Source organism: Mesoplodon mirus, assembly GCF_964341445.2.
Source record: "Mesoplodon mirus genome assembly, chromosome: 2".
Classification (NCBI taxonomy): Eukaryota; Metazoa; Chordata; class Mammalia; order Artiodactyla; family Ziphiidae; genus Mesoplodon; species Mesoplodon mirus.
Window position 1 is genome coordinate 149,869,075 of NC_138977.1, and position 15,925 is coordinate 149,884,999.

General features: G+C 39.3%; 1 protein-coding gene across 1 annotated transcript in view; it reads left to right on the plus strand.

Annotated features, from left to right (window-relative positions):
• The first annotated feature begins 6,026 nt into the window (after positions 1 to 6,026).
• Positions 6,027 to 15,925, plus strand: part of ARSJ (arylsulfatase family member J) — a 64,109-nt gene continuing 54,210 nt past the window's right edge. Inside the window, exon 1 of the mRNA XM_082637524.1 lies at positions 6,027 to 7,362. Coding sequence (XP_082493650.1) covers positions 6,962 to 7,362 — 401 coding nt within the window. The 5' untranslated portion in view covers positions 6,027 to 6,961. The remainder of the gene's footprint in view (positions 7,363 to 15,925) is intronic.

The window sequence follows — 15,925 nt, forward strand, 5'->3', positions numbered from 1 at the left end:
ATTATAAATGGTACCACCATTCATTCAATTTCTCCAAGCCAGAAACTAGGTATAATCATTCATTCCTCCCTCATTCTTTTTCTCTAGTCACTAACTTCTATTGATTTTACTACTGAATATCTTATAAACTTCATACAATTTTTACTCTTTGATTCAATTGATTCTTATATTCTTAAATTCATATGATTGTTATAGATTCATAAATTCCATAATCAGGAATATGCTACTTCCTGGATATCTGATCAAGCACTTACTCTTACTGGTTAGCCTTGACTTTGGATTTCACATCTGTCTAGCCCCATTGAGACCAGACACTACACCACATCAATATCAGGAGGTCAGCACCCTACACCTTTGGTCCACGCCACAGGGATAGTAACAGGAATTTTACCCAAAGACATCTATGGAGGAGCTGGATTCCAAACTTAGCTATTCCTGCTGGTCTTCCCTTTGAGTGTTTCTGGATCCACCAATGCCTGCACAGACTGCTGTCCCACATAATCACCCCCTTAGACTTTAATGCCTCTCCTTTCTTTTCTAGATCCTGGTGGTTTAGCCATATCCCAGCTGTACTTCTTCCTGCCATCTTACAGGAACTAGGTGCTCAGTCCTCAGATGTACTGACTCTAGACTTATCCACCTATTTTTCAGCTGTGTTTCCCATATTATATTTGGTAGATGGTACCAACCTTATCCATTAAGCAATTGCATTAAAACTTCTTGATGCTTTAGGTTCTAAATCAGTGGTGCTCAAAATTCAATACACGTAAGAATCACCCGGAAAGTTTTTTCTAATATAGATATTTTCAGACTTTGGATATTTTGATTTAGATTTTAGGTGGAGCTGGGAATTTCCCTTTTAAAAAAATCACTAAAGGATTCTATTGAGCAGCCAGGCTTAGGAATTGATACTCTAAACAGAAAATTGCTATGTAAATGATATAGAATTTTATTTACAATTTAATCAATAAAAACAGATTTTAAAATTATAGAAATTACCATGCTTTTCCATAATAAACATTTTGTTTAAAAGTCTGCCTTCACATAAAGATGTTTATAGAATGGAAGAAAGATCTCTTCTTTGAGAATTCAGATTTTCTGAGTTTCTGATGTCAAAAACCTTGCTACTTTTGGGTAGCTACAGTTTTACACAGTTGAAACTTTGGTGTCTCATGTTTTCTTTATAAATTATTATAGCTTATTTCAACAGAGACTTTCGAAAAAAAGGGAAGTGATCTCAATTACTAAACCAGGCATTTAACCATCCTACTTGGTCTTATTCAGCGAGCTGTTGTTTCTTGTGACAGTGGCTCAAAGTAGCCTTAGATCCATAGCCTAAAAAAGAGTTAATAATGATTAATAAGGAGTTTATTATATGGAATTCATGTGAAGATGACTATATTAGGACAAACTTGTTTTAGACAATGTGTGTATGAACTTAAACTTAGTAATAGCCTTCATTTTTAAGAACTTAATATACTTATAAACCCAAACAAGCAGGAATTAGGATTTTAAATCTTTTAATAGTCTGTAGATCCCTAGATTGACCATTTTCACATTTTTTAAAGCTGCATTTAAAAATTAGCTGTATCGGGCTTCCCTGGTGGCGCAGTGGTTGAGAGTCCGCCTGCCGATGCAGGGGAAACGGGTTCGTGCCCCGGTCTGGGAGGATCCCACATGCTGCGGAGCGGCTGGGCCCGTGAGCCGTGGCCGCTGGGCCTGTGCGTCCGGAGCCTGTGCTCCGCAACGGGAGAGGCCGCAACAGTGAGAGGCCCACATACCGCAAAAAAAAAAAAAAAAAAAAAAAAAAAAATTAGCTGTATCTGGGGCTTCCCTGGTGGCGCAGTGGTTGAGAGTCCGCCTGCCGATGCAGGGGACACGGGTTCATGCCCCGGTCTGGGAAGATCCCACATGCCGTGGAGCGGCTGGCCCCGTGAGCCATGGCCGCTGGGCCTGCGTGTCTGGAGCCTGTGCTCCGCAACGGGAGAGGCCACAACAGTGAGAGGCCCACGTACCGCAAAAAAAAAAAAAAAAAAAAAAAAAAAAATTAGCTGTATCTTTTAAGCATCTGAGTACATGTTTAGTTGAAAATAAATAACCTACAGAAGAAAAGGAAACAGTGTAGCAGGCATGCTATCGTACTAGGCAAAGAAAAAACAAAAAAAAAAACTTGTTTAGATGTATGCAGTTTGTAAGCTAGGGCAATTCTGTCCATGCATACTATGCTACAGGAAATGTCATCTTTATGGTGAGGCTTAACATAAATGTTTCAAAGAAATTCTGTGCAACTACACATTTTACTGCTTATCTGTGATTTTTCTTAGCTTCTCTATTTACTGATAGGCTCCTCATATCCACTCCTTCATTCCACCCTCCACCCCTAGCCATCTACTACCCTTGGTCTGTTCCCTGAGGAGCCCCAGGCCACACTGTGGTGCCTTATTCTGATCTTCCCTCTCTAGTAGTAACCATCCTGCCAACTTAGCCTACTCATTTTTTTTCCTTTAACATTATCCAATCAAAGGAGGTCCTATCTTGTGTCCCTTATTCCTTTGTCCCATGTGTTCCTCTTAGTTGATTACTTACTTCTTTCTAAACTTTCAGTGAATGCCCATCTCCCATCAGGTGGCATAGCCATAGCATAGTTCTTTATCCTAAAAAAATATATTGCTGTAGAAATTTTACACATTGTGGCAGTTGTGTGAGTCTAGTCTTTACTCCCTCAAATCTCTCCCTAAAGATGTTCTGTGATTTCTTATATTTTTCATCACATCTTGCTCTAAAACAAAAAAACTTCAATAGACTTAGTATTCTCAGGGTAAAACTACAACTCTTCAAACTTTTATGGACTGAAGCAATTCATTTGTAGCTTCTATCTCTACAAATCCCAGGAATAACCTAAATAAGATTTAGTAGAATATTTTATCATATTATGCCTGTTTAAAGGACCTCATCACTCCTAATGCCCTCAGAATCAAGCTCCATCCCTTCATAGCTTTTCAAAGTCCTTCAATATCTGGTGTCACTTGAACATTCTAACATTATTTCCCAAACTCTCCCAGTCCAACTGTGTCTTGGCCAGTTGGTATTCTCTTTCCTTTTATCTGAAATGTCCTTCCTTTAACTTCTCCTCCCTTCCAAATTTCCATCATACTTTAAGGCATAGCTTCAATCCCATCTCCTGATTAAGCTTTACCTGAATAATTGGTTCCCACTAATTTCACCTCTAAGCAATTCTGCTTTTCTCATCTTTTTAACTGAATCAAATAGTACCTTTAATTTTTATATAATCATTCCATAACTAGAGTAGTGTATTTGCAATGTGACCACATCCAAGCCAAAATAAACCTAAGATGTGATTCCACAAGGGAACCTGATGCCTTTAACACCAAGATGCCAGCTCAGGAAAGAACCATAAGTTATTGAGGGTCTTTAACTTGGGATTTCATGAGGATGTTAAAACTATTGCTTAGAGTGCATGAAACCAATCCTATAATTAGAAATGCAAAGTTTATGTATTTAAAATATCAATATAGGTACAGTAAAGCATAGGCCATTCAACAGCCTCTGATTTAATTCTCAAGTCTTATGTATGTGGAAATAATCCTTACCTATTTCCTACCGTGGGTGGGGCACTCGGCTGATGGATTTCCCCCTTTGAGTCACATCGCATTTGGTCGACCATGGCATGACGATTCTTGTTTGTTGGCTCTTGCTACTAACTGTAAGTAGTTCTTAGTCTCCTTTAGTGTTACTTCAGAAATGGCTTTTTTAGGGCTGAGTTCTGCCTTTCCATCCTGTGTGTGGATAGTCTGCATGCCTTGTGTGGGGATTAGAATTCTCTGACTCTGGCAGCTGTGTTCTTTCTGTGCTGTATGGCTGGAAAACATCTTAAAGCCACTTGTGGGAAGAACAGCTTTTGAAAAATATGGGTTTTAAAGTCAGACAGATTTCTAAGTCTAAATTTCCTGCAAAAGAGGATAATAAACAATATAACATCTCCCTCAGTTTTAAGGTTACTTCCTTGTACCACCTTACCCACTAACCACACTAAGTCAGCTTACTTTGTTTTAAAATGTCCTGGAATTTTGTTCCTTCTCTTTTGAATACTTATCTGAATACTTATACAGAATACCACAGAATAGTAGGTATTAGAGTTTAGGAATGATTAGTTTATCAGTATATTTCTTCCCTACCACAACGTAAGTTCCACTAGAGCAGAGGCTATACCTGACGTAGTTCACGATTATATTTCCACCTCCAGCACTGGCCCAGCTACTCAAATATTTGTTGAATGGGTGGATATCTTATAAGGTTGGTGGAGAAGGAAAGGAGGTAAAGTGTATAAAACACTGTATTAATACTTACAGATATGTGTGTGTGTGTGTGTGTATAAGTACATAGAGTGTTATGGTTAGCACATGGTAAGTATTTGGTAAATGTTAACATTTATTTTTTTACTCTTGCTTGAAATCTGAACTGAAAATGGCCCTCTTTCTTGTATAGCAACATGGACACTTCTTGTATTATGCCATTGACCCTCCCCAACTAAAAGTAGCTGGATTGAGCTGAATGTTTACTTGCATCTTTTCTACTCAAGCACCTGGCTAGACCCACAGAGCTGGGAGCATTACCTCACAGTGCTTTCAATCTCCCAATACTCAGTTCACTCATTACACATTTGGTGATTTAACTCACAGAATTGTCAAGATCACATTTCCAAGCAGGTCTTCTAAAACTGCCCATCTCTCCACAGACTAACCAGAATGGCCTCAGGGAAGAGAACAGACTAGTAGAAAGCTACACATGTTAGCAAAAATAACTGCATAGTGCACACTGCAGGTTTCAAAGGTGTTAAATTTCCATTTGACTAATGTTTTGCTTAGAAACTTAACAGGAACTTTAGCAACAGGACAGAATATAACATTGTAAATCAACTATACTTCAATAAAATAAATAAGTAGATAAATAAAAATAAGTAAAGGGCTAAATGAAACTTAGATTTATACCTAGGCAATTGGGAGAATCTGACATTTTATGTGCCAGCACATAGTAGGTGCTCAATAAGTAACTACTGAATGAATTTGGGGAGGGGAGAAAGCATATCTCAGTGGCTCTTGGCATTAATTGCCTCCCCCTACGGATACTATAAATCCCATTCCTGTCTTTGAGCAGGGATTTAAAAACAGGACTCTAGTAAAAGCAGGCATATCTTCACAATCAGGACAAGCTTTTGCTTTACTCCACATAGTTATAAAAAAAGGTGGGGGGGGGGACAAAGTTCCCCGAATTTCTAGATGGGAAATGGTGGTTTCTGTACTACAGGAGTGCAGACCGGCCTCGTGGTTCCTGAGGGTGAGATGTGTAACTCCTCTTCCTCCCCATGTTCTTGGCTGGAGACACGCTAAGGGTAAGTTCGTGGAAATGTAAGGAGAAGGCGATTTCAGTATCTTCATGTAGAGATTCGCTAATGAGGAAGTCAGGCTGTAAAGGCCAGCAATAGGGAAAGGGAATTCAACTTAACTTGTAGTCGGGACTGTTAAAAAAAAAAAAAGGAGGCGGGAATAAAAGAAGTAGGAAAAATTGGGGGGAGGAGAGAGAGACTAGAAAAGGAAAACCAGAAGAGGAAGGAAGGAGTGTTATCTACGCAATGTGTTGTTTCTCCCGCTCTTCCTCTCTCACTCCCTCCAGAAGCTAGAAAAAGTTTGCATGCACAGCATTCGGAATGGGAGAGCGGGCTCTTGATTTGCAGACCCGTGAGGAGAAGCGCCCACTTCACCCTTCCCCGTTCCCGCCGCCGTTTTTCCCCCTCTCCGGAGGATGGAGGGCAGTCCTCGAGACCCAGGGAAGCTGTAGCCCAGGCGGATCCCCCTGGATCCAGCAGGGCTCAAGCAGCGGACAGCTCTCTCTCCGGCAAAACCTCCCCTCCCTCCTCCCTCCTCCTCCCGAAAAGGAAAAAGATCGAACCTCTAAACCGGCTTTACCCCTCCCCCTCTTCCTGGGGGAGCTAAAGCAGAGAGCACAGTTCTGTGATTCACTGGAGAGAAAAGAGGGTGGAGGCAGCAAAGAACTCCGAGTGCCAAAACTAAGTAAGTTCTCTGACAAAACGCACGCAGCTTGCGGCGCCTCCGCCGGGCCACCAACCCCGCGGAGACCAAGTGGGCTTGGCGTGGAGCGTGCACGGGGTCAGGGACCCACTTCGGTCGCCGTGCGCTCCAGCGGCGGAGAGAAGGAACCGCTGCCCGAAGTTCCTGCGGAGAAGAGGTGGTCAGCGGTGGAGGGAGATCAGGAGAGCGGGCTGTTTTTGTCATTTCGCCGCCTGGTGAGTGTCGGGGAGATTGGCAAACGCCTCGGAGAAGACCGAGAGAAATAGCTCTGGAAAAGTGGAGAGAGTGATTCGGAGGCCGGTTCACTGCATGCTGCTTGTTATCTGCATGGGTAAGAGCTCTTTTTCGGCGGTTCCACTTCCCAGTACTTTCCAGGTGACGGGACTGCCGGACCTACGGTCGACCCCGCAACCAACTGTGCGCGTGCCCCCGGGAGAACCTCACTCCTCCACCTCGAGGGCGAAAAGTTCTGACCACGAAAAGTTCCTGCCCAAGGTGATTATCAATTCCTTACTTGATTTTTTTTTTTTTCCTCTCTTGAGAACTTTTGGGTGGAGGCATTAACTTTTTGTGTGGAAGCTACTTTGGGGAGCGAGGAGGAGGAGGAGAAAGTGCGATTTGATGGAGAAAAGCGTCTCCTTGTTCTCCCACACGTCCCATTCCCTAAGCCACCACGTGTAGAAGATTAAAGTTGTTGGACGTGTTGACAGCTGAGAGGAGCACGGACTTCTTTCCAGGTGGAGACCCTCCACCTCCACCGCCTGTTGGTTCTACCCCTCCTGCGTGCATGTGTGCGCCAGCGGCGGCGCGCGGTGCGTTGTTCTGCCTTGGAGTTTCTGCCTGCACCAGAGTGAATGGCCCCCAGGGGCTGCACGGGACCTCCGCCTCCGCCACTTCCTCCGCAGGCCTGGGTCTGGCCTGGAAAGATGCTAGCCATGGGGACGCTGGCAGGCTTCTGGGTCCTCAGCCTCCTCACCTACGGTTACCTGTCCTGGGGCCAGAGCTTGGAGGAGGAAGAGGAAGGGGCTTTGCGACCTCAAACTGGGGAGAGACTGGAGCCCAGCATAACTACCACCTCCCAGCCCCATCTCATTTTCATCCTAGCGGATGATCAGGGATTTAGAGATGTGGGTTACCACGGATCGGAGATAAAGACTCCCACTCTTGACAAGCTTGCTGCCGAAGGAGTTAAACTGGAGAACTACTATGTCCAGCCTATTTGCACACCGTCCAGGAGTCAGTTTATTACTGGAAAGTAAGTGTTACTGCTTCATATATTTATTCCTTGGAGATATATTAAGCACTTAATTATGATCCAGCTCCTAACTTACTGGAGTTGCAGAAGATATGGGGAACTAAATGTATGAATGAGTGAATGAATGAATGGATCAAATGCATTTAGTTGTAGTGGGAATTAAAATGGATGTCCTGTTGATGATCTTGAAAGTCTCATCACTAGTTTAGTCTCATTTTCCTTACTCTCAGAGCCTGCTGTGAACGGCCTTCAGAGTTTTAAAATGAGATCAGAACTTGTAAACTCCCACCTACCAACCAGAGGTCTCCAGAAGTGTTCTCCTTTTCTAAATCTATTTTGGCTTTTGAGCATGTTCACATTTTGTTTCAGGTGTCACAATAGAATTCACAGTCACCATCATTGATAAGGAAAACAGACCAAATTTTTTCTGGACTCTTGGTTTATTCTTTTTTTTAATATATAAATTTATTTATTTTTGGCTGCGTTGGGTCTTTGTTGCTGTGCACGGGCTTTCTCTAGTTGCAGTGAGCAGGGGCTACTCTTGGTTGCAGTGTGCGGACTTCTCATTGGGGTGGCTTCTCGTGTTGCAGAGCATGGGCTCTAAGTGCGCGAGCTTCATTAGTTGTGGCACACGGGCTTCAGTAGTTGTGGCTTGTAGGCTCTAGAGCGCAGGCTCAGTAGTTGTGGCGCATGGGCTTAGTTGCTCCGCGGCATGTGGATTTTCCCGGACCAGGGCTCAAACCCATGTCCCCTGCGTTGGCAGGTGGATTCTTAACCACTGTGCCACCAGGAAAGTCCCTCTTGGTTTATTCTTAAGTCTGGGACTGAATAATCCAAGCCACAAGTAATCACAGAGAGAAGAGGGGCCAAAGAAATGTATGGAAGGGAGTGTAAAATCTGACCAGTGTACATGTGACTCTATTTGGGTCTTTGATAAGTAATTTTCTCTTACAGGATCACTAAGGAAGTCAATGTGTAATTACCAGGGTAGTTCTCAAAATGGGAGAAGATAACAGTTGTAAATGCTCAGCATGAGTTAAACTTCATCTGAAGTTTTTTGCTGCTCCTCACACATCTGGGAATTTTCTGATTAACTAAGAAAAAGTAGATCATTAGGATGCTTAAGTGTTTTTAGTATTATTGTTGCTTTGCTAAACAGCTAAATATTCTACTTAGGGTGTTCACTCATTTTTATATTTTTACTCTATCCTGTCAGAATGTAGGTTACTATAACTGATTTGCATGTCCAAATTCAGCCTGTGGAACTGAGATAAGCTAGGAGATGCAGAGGTCCAGCTGCCACTGGACAGAGGTAGAAGAAAAGCCTTAGTGGTTTCAGTGTATGAGTCTTGTGATTTCAGTTCCAGGGGACCCTTGCTTCAGTGAAGTTGTTCTTGGAATTGGATCCTATAAGAGTAGCCAGTATCCATTGGAAAAATAAAGACTATTTTGTAGTAATCTCTGTCTTGCAGAGACTTTTGCTTAATACACGATTTCTACTGCTTAGCAAACTGTCACAAGTTAGCATCACTGCCAGAAAAGAAAAAAAAAAAAAAAAAACAGTCCTTTCCTCTCTTCAGTGGGAGAGTAAAGAAGACTCACTGTACTTCAGAATCATTTTAAAGGTTAATTGTGGCATCAGAAAGTCAAGGGCATTTGGTATTTATAAAGGAGAAGATTGTTGGCTGGAAAATAACAAGTCCATTTGATGGCCTGTGGGTCAAGTTCTTCATGTCTAATCCAAACAGTCTTATATTTGGTTTATGAAATAAATGAGTCATAAAGGCTCCCTGAACCTCTTAAACTAAATTTATAGAATTTAGATTTATTCAGATAGCCAAGAGTAATTGAAAAGCATATAACTAAATTGTATGAATTTATCTTTCACAATAGAACATTTGTTTAAGACTTTTCAATAAAGAAGTTCTTCTTTAGTTCCTAAACATTATCTTGCACTGATAAAATATCTAGGTTTTGTCCTTTAATCTTTATGTTAATACATGAAGCAGACATGAGGGTGGAAATAAATCCTCCATTTTATTTGCTGTCAAAGGTTGACTCTCCTGTCTTTTCAATGCAAACATCTCATGAGAAGATTTATTCTCCTTATTAAAATTTTCTGTTCAGTGTAATAAGTTGTGTAACTGTTTTATAGACAAAAATTTCAAATAACTACTGTGATTTGACTTAAATTTCTGTTTGAATTAAACAGTTGAAGACATTTGCACTTTCAGTTCTCCTTTTAGACAAATTGCTGGAACCTTCCTTAAATGAACACAGATGTAAGAAAGAAAGTGGTTATAGAAGCCTAGTTCTGGGTCTAATATTCATAATGCAAGCCCAGAGAATGTGGTCATTTGTCCTCTCCATGAGTACATATCTATGATTTCTGGATCCTCTAAAGTTAAAAAAAGCAATAAAAATGTAAATGGATTGAATTATATTAAGGGAAAGAATAGGTTATGTGCAATATGATAGAATTCAAATATCTTCACATTTATAAAGAAAGAGTTTTAAGTGATTGAAGCTGGAGCTACTTTTGATACTATTAACAAAACAATCCTCCCTTTATATTTTGCTGGAGTCAAAATGTAAAAATCTTATACTGCACAAATCTTAATAAATTCCAGATTCTTTAATAATTTATGTCATATCAGTCTGGCAATATTGAACATAAGCCAGCCTGTCAATAAGCATTCATTGTGTGCAGATCCCTATATTGGAACTGTGAGGAACAAATAAGTAAGCCCTAATCTCTGGACAGTGATTCTCAAATTTGTCCAGAAAGAATTAGCCAAATGGTAGTAGCTAAAGTGCAGATTTCCAGGCCCAACCAATGACTCGGCTTCAGTGGTCTGGGGGTGAGCTCAGAATTTAATAGTAATTTAACAAACATGTCAGATTATTCTAATAATGGTACTAATATAAATTGAGTGTTAGTATTAAATGCTAGCATCTACTGAGCAGTTCCTGTGTTCCAAGATAATGCATTTTTATGTCATTTAATCTTTATAACAATTCTATGAGGTAGTAACTATTGTTACCCCATTTTAAATAGTTGTGGCAGTAGATTCCAAGAGAGGTAGTGATGCAGAAGTTCTGTACACTGGACTTTGAGAAACAACACTGTAGGTGTTCAAAGTTAGACTGGTAACGTAAAGGTTAATTGAGAAAGCAGCTGGCTACATTTGGTTTATTTCAAAGTAATTTTTTCACCTTTTTTAAAAAATAGTTTTTCAAATAAAGACATGTAGACATGACATCATTTCTTCTTAAAAGAGAATATAGTGAAGGCCTCAGAAAGAGAATTATGAGTTTTGCAAAATTTAGATGTGTTTTATGCAGACTTTAGAGTTGGAAAGATTGGCAGTCTGAACTGAATTCATATCTTGGGCAATAATTTTGTTATTCATTTTTCCCACTTGAAATACCATGATGATCATTTTTAACAAATGCAAAGGTAACTCAAATAATGTGTATTTGTAATAGGATATTTGATAAATTAATTTCTTTTTACAAACAACCCCTGCCCCTTGCCAAGGGTAATCACACTCCCAATTTCTAGCACCTTAGATTAATTTTGCCTGTTTTCAAACTTCATATAAATGGAATTGTAGAGAAGGTATTTTTTCAGGTCTGGCTTCTTTCTCTTAACACTATGTTTGTAAAATTTATCCATGTTGTTGCCTGTAGATATAATTAATTTATTCCAATTGCTGAATAGTGTTCTTTTATATAAATATACTGTAATTTATTCATCCATTCTGTTGAATGACATGGGTTGTTTCCAGTGTTGGACCATTATTAATAGTGCTGCCGTAAAAATATTTGCAAATGTTTTTTGGTGAATACAGGTGTACGTTTCTCTTGGGTATCTATCAAAAAGTGGGATTACTGGATTATCGGGATGTGTATGTTCAGTTTCTGTAGATACTGTCCAGCAGTTACCCAAAGTGGTTCCACCACTATACACTCTCATTAGCAATGTATGGAAAGTTCTATTTGCTTCACATCATTGCTGACATTTGGCATTGTCTTTTTCATTTTGGTCATTCTGGTCATTATGCACTGGTATACCATTATGGTTTGATCTGTGTTTCCCTGGTTACTAAAGAAATTGAGCATCTTTTCATATTTTTGTGGACTGTTTGGATATCTCCTTGTATCTATTCAATTGTTTTGCCTGTTTTTTCATCAGATGCTGGCTTTTCCTTATTGATTTGTGGCAGTTATTTTTATATTCTATTCCTTTGTCAGATATTTGTATTGCAAATGACTTCTCCCATTCTGCGGCTTGATTCGTCGCTCTCTTCATAAAGTTTTTTGATGAACAGAGGGTTTTAATTTTATTGTAGGCTTATTTATAATCTTTTTCTTTATGTCCTATTTGAGGTATCTCTGACTAAATCATGATCATGACAGTGGTCTTTTTTTAAGTTTTATAGCTTTATTTTTCTATTTACATCTACAATTCATCTGGAATTAATTTCTAACATGGTATAAGTTAGGATTCAAGCATATTTTTTCCATATGTAAATCCATTTGATCCACACTATTTATTAAAAATGTCATAATTTCTCTACCTCACTACAGTGTCATCTTTTTCATAAATCAGATAAATGTACATGTTTGGGTCTGTTTCTGGACTCTATTCTGCACCATTAGTCTCTTTGTCTATTCTTGTGCCAATCCTACATTCTCTTAACTACTATAGCTCTATAATAAATATTGATATCTGGAATGTAAGTCCTTTTACTTCTTCTTCTTCCAAAATGCTTTAGCTATTCTTTACCAGTTTACTCACTTTAATATGAAAGAAGGGGGAGGGTATGGATGTACAGATTCAAAGAGATTGAAAGATTTGGTTTTGGAGAATATGAGGTAGTTCTCTTCTGAATTATTCTACTTTCTAAGTGAAATAACAAATGAGGTCATTAGATGAGAATGAGGATCTTAAGGTTTAAAGACAGAGATAGAAAATATTCTAGGAAAGGGAGAAAGCGAATTAAGTAGGGCAGTACTGTAAAAATATTGGGCAGCAATGAGAGCCCATCTGAGGTTTGTGGTCATAAATTTAAACAGAGACCAGTCATCGCTTGTTTTTCTCACTCCATGTTCAGGTACTTGTGTGCAGAAGAAGCACTATTGAAGAGGTGGATTTAACTAGATTTGGACCTTTGCCAAATGAATAGAGTGGGATTGTGGACTCTAAACTTGGCAAGAAAAAGGGGGAAACTATAAGGGGTTTATGTTCTCTAAAAAAGTGCCAGGGTCAATGGATTGACTGACTAGGGTTGAAGTGAGGATACCACAGTATACTTGGAAAGCTGAAAAGACAGATAATGGTAGTTGGAGAAATGCATGCTTGGAATCAAAATTTCATAAGTAGTGCAGTTTTTAGAAATGATAGGGGAATGGTGCTAAAGTGAGATGGAGGAAAACATCTTTGGAAGTGAGGAAGGCAAGGTATTAGAAGGGCAGGAAGTTGGATGGATCACTTGGGTGGATATTTAGACCATTAAGAATAATGGGAGAAATTGTATTAAAGAGCACAGTGAGCCAGTTGCTGGAATCATCTATGACTGAGTGGTGGGAGGGCAGGGCCTGGAATTGGATAAAGGACTCTAACAGGAAAGATAGTGAGTCTCTAATCTGTTGCCTGACTTTTCAAAAAAGTTGCACCTTTAAAAAGAAACAGGAGCCAAACTGTGTAGAAGTGCCAGTGAGGAGCTAAGAGGATACCCAGTCCCTGCTTCAGACTCTTCGATAATTGGGGTAAGGGTAGAAGACCAGCCCTAAGTTGAGAGGATAGCCAGCAATCAGCTAGAGCAAGAAGGTGGAAGAAATGTCCAGGAAAGAAATGAGATCATAGAGGATTTTGCTAATTACAGACTTTCAGTAACAGAAGGCTCCTTGGAAGGAGTTAGGGAGTTAGAAGGGGAGAAGGATTTAATTAGTGCAGAGAATGTACAGAGATATATAGAGATTAGAATCTGAATGAAAGCAGATACATTGGAAAGATTGGAGTTAGGATGAAGATTCAAATAAAAAGTACTGAAAAGTATGGTGAGATTTTTTCCAGATGATCTCTTGGGAAATGTTAAGTGTCAAGTTTTAATTATAGGCTCTTTCTAGAGATTGATTGAGCTGGGCCTCCTGCCTGTCCATAGCCAACCACTGCAGCCACACTGTGTACAGTCAGGCACATAGTCAGGAGGTCTGGGGGTTTGGTCCAGGAAGACAAGATCTATGTAGGCCTCCTCTACGGACAGCAGTGGGCTGTAGAAGCAAAGGAATGTGTCTCCCGGTACTTTATAAAGTATACTTTTTAGATATGAAATTATCAATTAACAATTACCCTAGTGTTGAAAACCCTGAAAAAGTAATTGAATTCTTTCAGTCACTTTCACAGGAGGAAGATTCAGGGAAGCAAAGGGGAGTAGGGTTTGATCATTCCAATTCATAGGCATATGGTACATTCAGAAATATTCCCCCCCACCCCACTTAGATCATAAACATCAAGGGTCATGCATGCTTCCTCTTCCATCCACTTCTGTTATCCAAGACCTAGTTTTAAGTAGTGTTCTACCACCTAAGAGTACACAATAAAGATCAGTTACTAAGAGTTCACTTATTACATTCATAAATATTTAGTTAATACATAAATATTTAGAAAAATGTTTATGGTTAGAAGTTTGGGAGAAACAGGAGTTTTTCCCAAGCCTCGCTTTGGCTTTAGAAAATGAATGTAAGAGCAAACGGAGAGGGTGGCTTTAAAACCTCACATATCCATTTCAAAGAGAGTGGCTCAATAGACAACACCATTCAACAAATAGCTGCCTTTTCCTATTTGAACATATGGATTTTTCTGACAGTAGAATCACGGTCAAGTAAGCTACTGGCACACCCTTATGATCAAAGTCCCTACTTTTAAATGAGTCTTTTTAAAAAGACACCCTTTGAAGTGAATCCCTATTCAGGTAACTCTGGTGAGTTTCCTGAATAGCTGTCCTGAAAGGCGGAAATATATCCAGGTGCCGAGGGTTCGAATCATTTTGTTTCATCCATATGGCCTCTCCCAGAGATCAAAGAAGGGAGGACCAAAAAGGCTTGGAGCCCCTGCTTCTAATAGGAACTCAGCATGAAAACGTCTTTTATTTCAAAGTTTAGTTTCATTCGGACTTTTTCCTATAGCAATATTATGGAACTAGTTTTTATGTAATCTTTTTCTGTACTTTACTTTGATATAATTAGAGTGTGTTGCAATGTTCTTTTCTCATTCCAGATATTAAATATTTCCAAGAGTGTAACTTCATTGAGACATTCATTTCCCTGTGTGCTGTATTTCAAAAAACACTTTTTGTGTCTTCTCCTTTACTCCCTCTGTCTTCTAATTCACCCAACACATTGGCTTTACTCAAACATGACTATCACTACATCACCACCCTCAGCAAACTAGGGAATTCCTAGTTCCCACTGACTACCACAGAATGGGGAAAGAAAGTGATTTTTACTGAGGGCCTTCTTGTGCCAGTTGCTTTTCAAACATCCTGATATTTGATCTTCACATCCACCCTGAAGGTAAAATATTTTTATTATTTCAAAAAATATGTATCAAATATTTAACAAATGTCCTCATTTTATGGATGATATATGAATGTTTTAGAGAAATTATACAAGTTGTGGGTGGTCATACAGCTTCTAAGCAGCAGAACCTATATTGGAACCTAAACTTGTGTGGCTTCAACAAAACCCTTGTTGTTTTCATCACCCCATTCCATCTGCCATGAAATCTGTAAGCACCTTAGTCCTGTCTTCAAAAAAAATTTTAGCCTTATCTTTCTCTGTCTTCAAACTCTCTACTCCAGATAAAAGAATGATTCACTGTTTCTCAAGCACGTCTTATACTTGACTTTCTCCCTCCTTCTGCACATACCATTTCCACTCCTTGGAATTCACACCCTATCTCACTTGGCCCAAATGCCAGCCACTCATTAAGTCATTAAGTCATTAAGACTCAGCTAAAATACCACCTTCCCTATACAGGTTTCCATGATTCCTTAGCCAGAAATACTTATTCCAATGATGACCTTACATAATTATTTCTATTACTGTCATATTAGGCATGATTTTCCACCTCGTTCACACGCTGGCCCCCTGAGTAGCAAGACTGATTTATTACCTCCATAAAGTGCACAGCAACCAATCTAGTGCTTTGTACTAATAGACACAAAGAATACATGTAAGTAACTAATGAATGAATGAAAAGATGAATAAACAATCATTTAAATATTTCCATCTGGCAGGCAATGTGACAGAGCAGAAAAAACATAAAATATGTAGTGAGGAAATCTGAATTACAGTACTGATTCAGCAAATTTCTATGACCCTTGAATGAGTAATTTAATCTTTTGGAGACTCCATGTTTTCATCTGTAGGATAGGAATAATTATAATCTCAAATATTATAGCACTTGAGATAACATATATGAAAATAGTTTGAAAACTTTTAAGTATTATATAGTTTTTTTAATTAATTAATTTATTTATTTATTTATTTATTT